General features: G+C 32.8%; 1 protein-coding gene across 11 annotated transcripts in view; it reads right to left on the bottom strand.

The window, feature by feature from the left end:
• The window catches only part of LOC118440532 (uncharacterized), a 41,202-nt gene that overhangs the window by 11,765 nt on the left and 16,890 nt on the right, over positions 1–12,547 (bottom strand). For all 11 annotated transcript variants that reach the window (XM_035863708.2, XM_035863710.2, XM_035863702.2 and 8 more), the window contains one exon: positions 1,909–1,972. In XM_035863708.2, the coding sequence (XP_035719601.1) occupies positions 1,909–1,972 (64 nt within the window). The remainder of the gene's footprint in view (positions 1–1,908; positions 1,973–12,547) is intronic.

Raw genomic sequence — 12,547 nt, 5'->3', positions numbered from 1 at the left:
ATATATGTATATATATATATATATATATATATATATATATATATATATATATATTATATGTGTTTAAGCATCCACGAGAAATACCGAGGTCTCTTCATTTATTTTCATCCTGCGATCTTTACTCTGATGCTCAAATCTCGACGATTTTCTCAACGTAATTCTAAATCTCTTTCTCTCTCTCTCTCTCTCTCTCTCTCTCTCTCTCTCTCTCTCTGTCTCTCTATCTCTATCTATCTATCTATCTCTATCCCTCGCTCTTTCTTTCTCTGTGGGTCGTTGAATCTGTCTGCAATCTGAGAGATTTTCAGAATAGACAGGCAGTTTGTAATTTTAGCGAAGCGTGTCTATTTCAACGCGGTCTGGTTAACTTTGTCGGCGAGTAAACGAAATAAAAGTGTTCGAAAAACGACAACTTTACTATTATTACATATTATATATTTTATTTTGACAAAAAAAAAATCGAATTTTCATATATACACGAGGAGTGCATCCAGAATTTTAAAAAGATAAATATAAAACATCATTACAATATGTATTAATGTATTTTCAATTCGATTACGTTAAATATAGAAAATTTTGATTCGTTTGAAAGGAATACAGGTATAATTATGGTATGTTTCAAAAAAAGAAAAAAGAACTTTTATTTTTTTGTTTGTCTTTTTTTTTTTTTTTTTTTTTTTTTTTTTTTTCTTGAATAAAACATTATATCCGTGTCAAGGATGTTATGTTAGTTATGTATATGTACACGGATTATACGTGTATTAAGTCAGTCGTTTAACTAAGTCCCAGTCGTGATCCATTGTGTTGCAGTTAATTGCAACATGACGTTAAAAGGTCCTAAGCGTTAGTTCGTATGTGAGTTATCTTATTTATAGATCTCATTACATAATTTAAAATGCACTTGCATCCAACCGGGGCCGATGTGCTCTCATTTTCTACGATGCTTTTTTAATACGCATATTAAACATTCGCGTTAATTAGATGCGAGCGATATAGAAAGATTCTATTGTATAGTTATGTGCGATTTAATTTTAACTTAAATTGACCTACATATAAATTTTTAATTGTGTACTCTGGGTATATATAAATTAAATTAAATTAAATTAAATTAAATTAAATTAAATTAAAATAAATTAAATCAAAAAAAGAAAAAAAAAAGAAAGAAAAAAGAAAAAAATAAGTTATAAAATTCAAGCTTCAACCAATTTAAAAACTTAATCCGATCCGAAGAAAAATATGAATGGTGCATATTCATTTTTCGTGCATGTCATAATAAACGAACGATGACAACAATTGAAAGGATCTTTACGTTCTAAATCTTTCATATAAACTTTTTAATCTTATTCTAAAACATATTCAATATCATTGATCATGATCATGCTTTAACTAATTCTACATAGAAATAATATTAAAGATATTCTAAGGAAAAAAGAAAAGAAAAGAAAAGAAAAGATGTACGTATATAATCTTGTGAATAAGAAACGTTATATGAATATAAAAAGGGATATTAATCCTTTATATAAGACTGGGAAGAAAAGTTTTTAAATGACTTTTAAAAATCGATCACTCTTTTTAGACACATTTTTTAGGTTGATCTTTTATTTTTTTTCTTTTCTTGTCAAATCATGAAAACTACGAGAGCTTGGGAACTTGTTTTTGTTATTTGAGAAGAGAAAAGAAACGAAGAAAGAAGAAAAGAGATTAGCCAAAAAAACATTGAAATTAATTTTCTTTTTGTTTTTAAGCTTTCTCATCTAGAAACTTTTGTAACATTCCTTGTATGTGTATGTAGTATATATGTATGTATGTATTGTGTATGTAGTATGTAGTATGTATGTACGTATGTATGTATGTATATAACCATTTGATAGACTGTAAAGTCTGCATATCGAATTGGACTTTACTCACCGGTGATTCGCACAAACACTGCATTCTGTTCCTCGCTATTCACCGTTATTTCGGCAGACCGCCTCTGCAAGAAAAACAAAAGAGATTTTCATTCGTGAGTTTCCATCATCGTTATCCTTAATCAAGTTTAGCGACCGCAAAAAGACAGAACATTGAGATATCACATACATACATACACATATATGCGCGAGCGCGCGCGCATACATGAACATACATCACATACACATATATCAATTACTTTCCAATGTATATGTATTGTACATATGTGAGAGGTAGAAAGGTTACATAATATATTACGCATTCGACTTATCCATCGTCAAATGTGTGTGTATATACGTATGTGTGTGTGTGTGTGTATATGTGTTTCACGTTCATCGTAGTAAACCCTTTTTGAAATGTAGAACGCATAAACCGATGTCTCTCTAAAAATTTTAAAAAATAAAATAGATATTAAATATGTCGATAAAACGAATATGCTTTCATTTTTTCATTTTTTTTTTATTTTTTCTGTTTTCTTTTTTTATTTTTTTTTTATTTTTTTATGATTACAATCGCATCATTGTAATTATATATATATATATATATATATATATATATATATATATATATATTACTATAATAGTATCGGGATAATGATAACTCTATGTAAAAAGATAAAATCAGATGTGATTGATGGCAAACAATTTTTTTTTGTTTTATTATTCCGATCATATTATATAGTTTCATATATTTATCTCGTGACGCTAATAATTGTATATATATATATATATATATATATATATATATATATATAAATGAATAAAATTGTTTTGTTTATCATTAATTGATAGTAAACAAAATTTCTTTTTCCTTCTTCTTCTTTTTTTTTTTTTTCTTTTTTTTGTTACGATCACGATCATAATATTATCATAATTTTATATATTTATCTCGTGACATTGATAATTGCATGTAAATGATAAAAGAATTGTGTCAAGTGCGTATATCGATCTTGACGGAAATTGTTCGAATAAAATGCGGATGGTTTTGAATGTGAAAAGAAAAGAAAAGCAAATGGAAAGGATAAGAAAAAGAAAAAACAAAAATAAAAGTGGTGGGTGGGGGAGGAAAGGAAGGGAAAGAAAAAGTAAATAAACCCCTTAAGGTGAAGGCAATGACGAATGTAAGCAAGAAGCGAGTGAAAATCTTTCTGGCAATATTGATGCCGACTGGAACTCGTTGGCAGGCTTTTCAAACCGCCAACGCCGGCCGATTGCCAATTGCAAAATGGGCCGACCTGAATTCGTATTCATCTCGAGGTCCCTCGATACTGTTTCGCCGTTGGAATATGATCATCGTCGACGTAGCAATGACGAAAAAGGATAGACGTTCGAGATTTCACAGAACTAACGACGTCACGTAGTATATCGATAACCAGTTTAGCGATACCGATACATCTATTGCACATATCCATTACATGTTCTGTTATTACTAGCAAATTTTATTTTATTTATTTCCTTTTTTTTTTTTCTTTTTTTTTTTTTTTCTTTTAAAGAAACGAAGAAAAAAACGAGAAGTAATATCTTTTACGAGGTTTACTCCATCCCTTCTACATCCATTGAGGGAGGGGGGTGGAGAGAGATAAGGTTGGGCGAATTTGTGTTTGAAGAAGAAAAAATAAAAAAGTCCATGAGAATTCATAGAGTTGGATAAATACGTATTATGTATTATAATACGTAGATTACATGTGTATGTATGTACCTGTCTTATATTCATTGGCTTAAAGAACTCGTGAAACTCAATAGAATGTAGCTACAGTAAAGATAAAAGTATTATAGAATCGGATTTTTCTCAAACGCAATTATAAAACGAGTAGCTTCCAGCCAAATACTATTCACGCGATGTACTCGAGATTACTTCAAATGAGATCTTCTTTTTTATTTTTTTTTTTTTTTTTTTTTTTTTTTTTCATTTCTCTTTCCATTTCTTTCTCTTCTTTTTCTTCTGTTTTCTTTTTTTTCCTTTCTTTCTTTTTTTCTTTTTATTCAAACGACGTTTGTTATAAGAGAAAAGAGGAAGACACTCAAAGAGTGGTGCTTATACATAGGAAAGGTGAAAATAATAGGTGAAAGAAGGTAGATAGATAATACCTTGATCTAGGTGTACGATCGATACTTGAAAAATAGTTGCAATTGGGTCAGGTACTCGTATTCTAGAGTAATAAGGTAAAATTTCGAGAGACAGATAATAAAAAAGAAATTATATATATATATTTATATAAACGTTATTGTCAGAGAGATAACAAAATCCAAGAAGGATAACGATAAAGAATTGTAGCTGTGAAATAAAAGAAGGAAAAAGAAAAAATCGATCATCGTTTTATTTTTGTTCTGTTAAAAGGAAGGAGTGTCATCCGTTGCAATATGTTTTGTGCATTTATTCATTTATATATATATATATATATATATATATATATATATGGATTATATATATAGTTGAACATATAGATATTATATATAGATGGTAAAGTTCGTAATATTAGACATTGCGGCTTTAGCCAAGGATAAAAGCAACGGTAGTTAGTGTACTAGGTACCGCCTGCGCAAAAGCAGTAACGTTTAAATTCTTTCTTGTTTGTTTACTCGCAAATATATCGAAGACGCATATCGTCGGTAGGTTAGTATCGAACTAACACTGGTTGGTTCGCGGCCAACCTCCGAAAGATCATTAAGATGATTGGCACGGCCATAAGCGGCTTGTAAACGATATTCTCGCCGATAGAATCGATGTTATAATGATCGAAGCGACACGGATATAGCGTGCAACGGATCTCTTTACTATTCCGTACGGAACGAAAATAAAAGAGATATTAATTAGCTTAAGTGGCTGATCTTCGACGTAAAATACGACGTTTCTTAATAATGCTTATCTTGCATCTCCCTCTCTCTCTCTCTCTCTCTCTTTCTTACGTTAGATTCTTTTTCATTTTTATTAGTATTGATCGAAGATACCATCTTGCTTGTTGAATACTAAATTCATCATTTTTTTGCTATACCCTGTGATAACGAGAATATCGATAATTTATACGCAACATCATCGCAATATGTTTTTCTAACAATTCTATACGACTATAGCCTTCTCTAGAAATGATAAAACGTGTTTAATCATATCCCCCGAGAAAATCAATTCTACGTTCTCGTAAATTGACTTGAAAACTGTAAAACCGTCTAAGATTAACTCGATCTCTCTGTCTATCTCTCTCGCTCTTCCATTCGATTACGAAAGCGGAAAACGACTATTAAGATTGGCGAAAGATCCACAGAGAAACGGCAGTCTCCGTTGAAAATACTATTAATCGGACGTGATTTATCGTCGTGGCGTGCGTTAGCACGTACGCACGCACCAGTATCACCACCACCGACTACTACCACCGAACATTACTACCGACCACTACTACCACCATCCACCACCATCACTAGTATTACTACCATGTGGATAATATTTGCATGCGTAATCTCTTTTCGAATAAGCTAAGTTCCTAATCGATCGATTGATATCCTTTTTTTTTTTTTTTTTTTTTTTTTTTTTTTTTTTTTTTTAATATACAAATCGATTTATATTTCGCATATCGATACGTGAATAATGAAACGTATCAGAACGAAACGGTCCAACGAAAGTTTTAACTCGTTTGGTTCAATTTTAAAAACCGACATTTTTTTTTAATTTTTTTTAATTTTTTTCTTCATGATTTCCTTCTGTATTCGAAATTGACGTATTGTACGTATGTATATATGTATATTGTTTTAAAGTATTATCTCTAAACAGAGAGAGAGAGAGAGAGAGAGAAAGAGAGAGAGAGAGAGAAGAACGAAAAAAAAGAAAATATGCGAATCTATTCGATTTATCGACATTCGTCATGCGTATGTATGTATAATATGTATGTATGTATAATATGTATGTATGTATAATATATATGTATGTATAATCGTTGAACGTATATTAGCAACGATAGACAGTGATATCGACAGGATTTAGCATGTCACTATTTCGCACTGATAAAACTCAACCTTGATGGTATTGGTATTGGCAATATGTATGGTGGTAAGAGTAGATGATATTATATATATAGGTACCTAGATAGATACAAAAATACATAAATACATACATAGATACGTACGTACATATAATAAATGCGTACGTACGATTATCTATCTTCGATTGCATTCGATCGGTTTTTAGAGAATAGGAAAAGAATAACGTTATGAATAGTCGAGAGAGAGAGAGAGAGAGAGTTAGAGAAAGAAAGAGAGAAAGAAAGAGAGAGAGAGAGAGAGAGAGAGAGAGAGAGAGAGAGAGAGAGTTAGAGAAAGAAAGAGAGAAAGAAAGAAAGAGAGAGAGAGAGAGAGAGAGAGAATAATAAAAGAAAAATGGAAGTAATAAAAGAAAAAGAAGGAAAAAAAAAATAAAGAGGTGGAAAAAATCGATAGTTAACTTCTCGTCTCGAGTTTTTAACATCTCGAGCCTTAACATCTCGCTCTACTCAGCCCAGTTTCAGTTCGTCATGACACGATAGTCTGAGCTACTTAACGCGATTGCGAGGAAGCTTTTGAGAGGCTCGGCCCCGTTTTCGATTCGTCCTTTCTCTCTCTCTCTCTCTCTCTCTTTCTGTCTCTCCCTCTTTTTTCTTTCTCTTCTCCCTCGCACTCAAGTTCGGCCTCTGCTGAGTTTTCGCGGCCCCCGAATGCCTCAAGACGTTGGAGGGTGAGTTAGGGTCCCGTGACGTCACAGAGTCTCGCCTCACGTGTCATGGAATTCAGGTCGACTCACCCTTTTCTCTATCTCTGCGCATGTACCAGCGAACGGTTACATGCGCGAATCGGGAGAAGAAGAAAAAGAGAGAGAGAGAGAGAGAAGCAGAGAGGGAGAGAGGGTGGGAGGGAGGAAACGAGCTACCCTCTTCTTCAACTTTATCTACGATCGAAGAAAAGAGACAGCTGCGCATCCCACATCTCGACCTTTCTCTCTTTCGATCGGTGTCATCGAAGGCACGATCCATTCTCTCTCTCTCTTTATCTCTCTCTCTCTGTCAATCTTTTTTTTATTATTTTTTCTCTTCTTATTCTTCTTTCATGTCTTCTTCCATCCTGGAACATCCTACGAGGGAAAAGAGCTTTCCCAGAGCCGACCCCGTTTTAAACCCGCGAATAGGTTTGGGGGGTTAGATGGTTCGAGAATTGAGGGGTTGGAGAATTGGGTGGTTGAGTGGGTAGAAGTAAAGAGTGAGGGTGGAGATACGTCCCAGTTGAGGAAATGATCAATTTTATTATACGTCGAGTGTGTATGCACCGAGATAGGAAATATAGAAAAAAAAAAGTAGAAGGAGAGGAAGAAGAAAAAACAAAAAACAAAAAAAAGAAAGGAAAAAGAATAAATCCAGGATATTTTGCATCGAGCCAAATATTATCGTGAAGGCAGAGAAAAATGTTGTGATACACATATGCACATAGATATCTATCGTAAATATGTACGTGAATAACAAGGGATTTACGATTGACGATTTTTGATCCCTGTAGCCGAGCTTTTTATTGTCTTTTTTCTTTTTCTTTTTCTTCTTTTTTTTTTATTATTTTTTTTTTGTTTTCTCTTTTTCTTTTTTGTTTCTTCTTCTTCATTTACTTACTTTCAAAATTAAGTAAGTAGATATATTTAGTTATACATATCCGGCAAAATTTTCTTGGCAAATGTCGAATATCTTTTTACGTTGAATCATTTCTTCTTTCTACATAAAAGTATCTATCGTAGTGTATGTAGATAAGTGCATGTACATAAAATATTCATTATAACGCTATCTTGTTGTAAGAGTGATTGATAGAACAACGTTACGCATCGCGACGATTTTCTCTACTTCATCTATCACGTTTTCTCTAGATACACGTTGAAACGTTTATAAAAGTGTGTGTGTATGTGTGTGTGTGTATGTATGAAACGTAATATAATTAAAAAAAAAAATTCGTATCTAACATTTTCTTATATCCGTTCTAGGATCGAGATTCGATTGATATGTATCACGTAGAAAGAAGAGACGTTGATTATTTCATATATTTCATTACGTATTCGATGCATCTTCATTGTCGTCGATTGAGAAACAAAATATATACGTGCTCTTTGTTTCATGGAGGTATATATATACACACGCACTCATATATATATATATATATATATGTATATATACATACACACATGCATATATAGATACTTATTTCTCTTGATTAGAGGATGCGAATGTATGTATCGCGCATACCAGATGTGTCTTATTTTGCAATAAGACAAGGCTAAGAAATTTCATTAAAGACATTCATTATGTGCAATGCACACGTGTTATTAACGTTCTTAAAAAATATCACGATAGATTTTCCGACACGTGCGCGAATACATTTCGAATATCTATCTTATATTGGATTGATTTAAATGTAACGTAATTTAATTATTTATCTAGCGTGTATGTGTGTATGCGTAAGGAAGAAAGAAAGAATGAAAGAGAAAGATAGAAAGAGAGAGAGAGAGAGAGACAGAGAGAGAGAGAGAGAGAGAGAGAGAGAAAGAGAGAGAGAGAGAGTTTATGCAAATACGCACACTTCGAATATATTTACGTTGTATTATGCATGTAGTAATAATTGCGACGCGTTAATCACGAACGATTCGTTCCTCTCGTCACCAGGCTAGGGCGATATTTTTCTTTCTTTTTTTTTTTTTTTGTTCTTCTATACTATGCTCGTAGTAGTATTTCTTTTTTCTTTATTATTTTCCTTTATTATTTTTATCTTCTTTTTTTTAATTTTTTCCTTTTTTTCTTTTCTCATAACATACCACAAGAAATATAAGCAAGCTGTAAGAGTGCGTTGAACGATATTATCACTCTTGGGAGAATTTGGAGTGAAGACGATTGAATTTTTGTTGAACTTACATTGAAATTATTTCGAAGTACCCTCGTAAATCCATTCTTTTTTTTTTTCTTCTTTTCTCTCTCTCTCTCTCTCTCTCTCTCCTCCTCCTCTTCTCCTTATTTTAATTAAATACGAGAATACAAAATGAAAATTCTATTGTATTTTTTATCTTTTTTTTCTCTCTCTTTTTTTTCTTTCCCTTTTTTTTTTCTTTTTAAAGTCAGTCAAACAATTTAGGAAATCATTTACAATCGTTCTAGCAATTAGAAATGTAGTCGGCGAATCTTTTATATCAATTGAGAGCCCTGTTATATACTACCTGTTCCTGGTCGTGACAACGGTGTATCTACGTGATCATTTCAATGAAATTATTTTAATCGAAAGGGATTCATTTTGAAAGTCATGAAAACGTTCGTTTAAGTTCGTGTCAAGCACTCCTCCCTACCATAATTTCCTCTCGGCTATTTCAAGAAAATCTACGCGAATCTATCTTTGTACCTGACAGCGGCGAATAAAGTGGAATAATATTATTCTCTTTAACGGAATATATAGTATCTATGTATATTCCTTGTGGAAAATAGATAGTTATATACATACAGACATATATATATATATATATATATATATATATATATATATATATAGATATAGATAGATAAATAGATACGTATTCTGATAAATGTATCGAATCGTGAAATGTGACAGAAACATTAAGCGTTCGCGTAAGAGAGTAGCTAGATCGGGCGATTCATCGACGTGGATGTACAGTAGTAATTATAGTGCTAAGACAAATTGATAGTGCCGGACTTAAGGTTAAGTGCCGCTAACAATTACTCGTTATGCAAACTTGTCGACAACGAATAGAGAATGCGATTGCAAAGAGAGACCTCCTATTCTCGAGGCTTCTCTTTCTTTTTTTCTTTCTTTTTTTTTTCTATCTTTTTCAATGCATAAAAAAAAAGAAAGAAAGACAGACTGAAAGAAAGAAAGAAAGAAAGAAGAAATTTGCAATGTCTAAGTATATATATATATATTATTTTTTTTTTTTTAACCAATACGATATCCATTTATCTCTATACGAAATAAAATTTCGAAACGAATAAGAATGAAAAAAAAAGAATATATATATATATACGATATAAAAGGATACGTTATGGTAGATGTTTGCGGGTGGACTCGTTCGAAAGCAACGATTCAAAATGGTTACGTGTATTTAAGTATGTTGTACGTGCTTTAAGACGAAAACTTTACGATAACGTCCAAGAACACGGGAATAAAGTATATACTCCTGATGCGTTTGTATATATGTATGTGTATGCATGTATCTCTGTCTATCTATCTCTTTCTCCCTATATATATATATATATACGTGTGAGGATCTCAATGATCGCAAATATTCGCTGCCAACATTCGCCCTTTTCGACAATTTCAAGAGACGCCTCGTGTTAATGCCTAACATTAGTCTTCTTTACCAACATGCATGTTTCTCGTGAAATATATATATATATATATATATATATATATATACTTATGTGTGTATGTATACATATACATACATACATACATACATACATACATACATACACACATATATATATATATGCATAAATATATAGTATGTCGCTCTTGGAGACGCTTATTATTAGGTTTACAATTCGAGAATTAGGAGACTGAATCTCACTCTCTCTCTGTCTTTCTCTCCCTCTCTCTTTCATTTGCCTTCAGCCACATTCGTATTCGAAGACTGCACTCGCATTCCAAGGCGTACGTCTTGTGTTATGTTAGTCGCGAGTGAAGTTTCTTAAGTCGTTTAAGCAAGCATGACGACCCTTTTTTTTTACTCCCCCCCTTTTATTCTTTCTTTCCTTCAATAAAACGTTCTCGTTTCATTGTGAACGACAAAAAAGAAAAAGAAGAAGGGAGAAAAAAAAAAGGGAAATTCTAACGGAGATTGTTTCGCCTCCCGTTGTACTGTTAACGGGGTCAGGGCCAATGATTTCGAATGAATACGATACGAGAAGGAAAGAAACAAAGAAAGAAAGAAAGAAAGAAAAAAAGGAAAGAAGAGAAGAGAAAAGAAGTGAACGAGTAGGGAAAACAATTTAAAAAAAAAAAGAAAGAAAAAGAATAGAAAAAAATAGAAGAAAAAAAAAGAAGATAGAAATAAAAGGGAAAGGAAAAAAAAAGAGAGAAAGAAGAGGAAGCAAAAAAGGGAAAAGAAAAGAGAGTAAAAAGCTCCGCTTAAAAAGTCGAATGTTGCGCGTTTGACGGCCGATAATAATCGAGCTCGTGCGAATGATAACGAAGAGACAGTAACAAATGCATGGATCCCAGCGTTCGAAGACTTTCGAACTCTGTGTTAGTATAGCTCATAGCCGCCAATCGGGGAAGCTCTTATCGCACTGTTTATGTCTCATCGAGTAGTAATGTAGTGTAAATGTAGTATATATATATGTATGTATGTATGTATGTATGTATGTATGTAGATGTATATATATATATAGGTATATATGTTGTATGCAGAGGGAATGCTCCAATGAAAGTCGGCGACAATGTCCGATCGATTCTTAATTGCGCTGTAAATCTATTCACCTGTCAGACCTTACCGTGCACCTTTTCCTCCTCCTTCTCTTCCTCCTCTACCTCATCGTTCACCTCCCTTTTATGTCCCTCTACGTTTAGCTTTCGATACTTCGGTGCAATAAACTCTCTCTCGCGCTTGCATCTTCTTTCCTCTCAGTGCACTCCATCCTCCCTTCTCACCGGTCACCCTTTAACCATCCTGCTAATTGCTTATATATTTATAGTCTCTTCGCTAAGAAGACTACTTCTTTTTTTTGTTACTATAACGTAATACTTACTCGTCTTTAAGTAATAGCACGCATTCTACTCTGACCCTTTTCTCTTTTCTTTTTTTTTCTTTTTATTTATTTTAAAAAATGATTTTCCTTAATCTATCATAATAAAAGTTTATAAATTTGAAATAACAGATCTTTCATTCGCATTTTCCTTTTCATTTTCTTTTTTCCTTTTTTCCTTCCTTTATTTCTTTCTTTGTTCCAGTGAAACATATGAGTATCGATTGAATCGGATAAAGTCATTGAGATTTCGGAGCACGTACGAATTTCTCAAGATATTTTCAAAGCGGAGGCTCGATTAATCCGTGCATCTTGGCTTCGTTCGAGAAACTACCCCTCTTTTCCCCCGTCTCTCTACACGAACCCCATCTCCGCCCACCTCTGCCCGCTATTACCCACCTCCCTCCGAACCCCTTCCCCCAAGAATGCGGCACATCCGCAAAGCACGTCACGTAAAGAAAAATAAGTCCTCGAAAGTGCCGACGGCAGCCCGTCCGACGACGAATCGATTACGTTACAGTTGGATGTTTCTTTAAATACGAAGTCGTGTCTCGTACAAAAGTAATACGATACTTTCTGAATCACGTCAAACTTACATATATATATATATATATATATATATATATATATATATACCTATATATAAACTTATATATTATATATTATATAAATCTATATATAAATAAATCTCTATCGCGAAAATACTATAGTTATAAAAGTTCGTCTAACTAGGTAAGGCAAGACTCGCGATTATATTTGAAAGAACTTTGACCGATGTATATACATATACATACATATATATATATATATATATACAACGATACCTTGAACGCAGATATTTAGGAAGATCCAAGCAAGGTT

This window comes from Vespa mandarinia, chromosome 7, assembly GCF_050613455.1.
Source record: "Vespa mandarinia isolate Hongniang chromosome 7, ASM5061345v1, whole genome shotgun sequence".
Lineage (NCBI taxonomy): Eukaryota > Metazoa > Arthropoda > Insecta > Hymenoptera > Vespidae > Vespa > Vespa mandarinia.
Note: the sequence above shows the minus strand (reverse complement) of the source record. Positions and strands in the feature narration are given on the sequence as shown.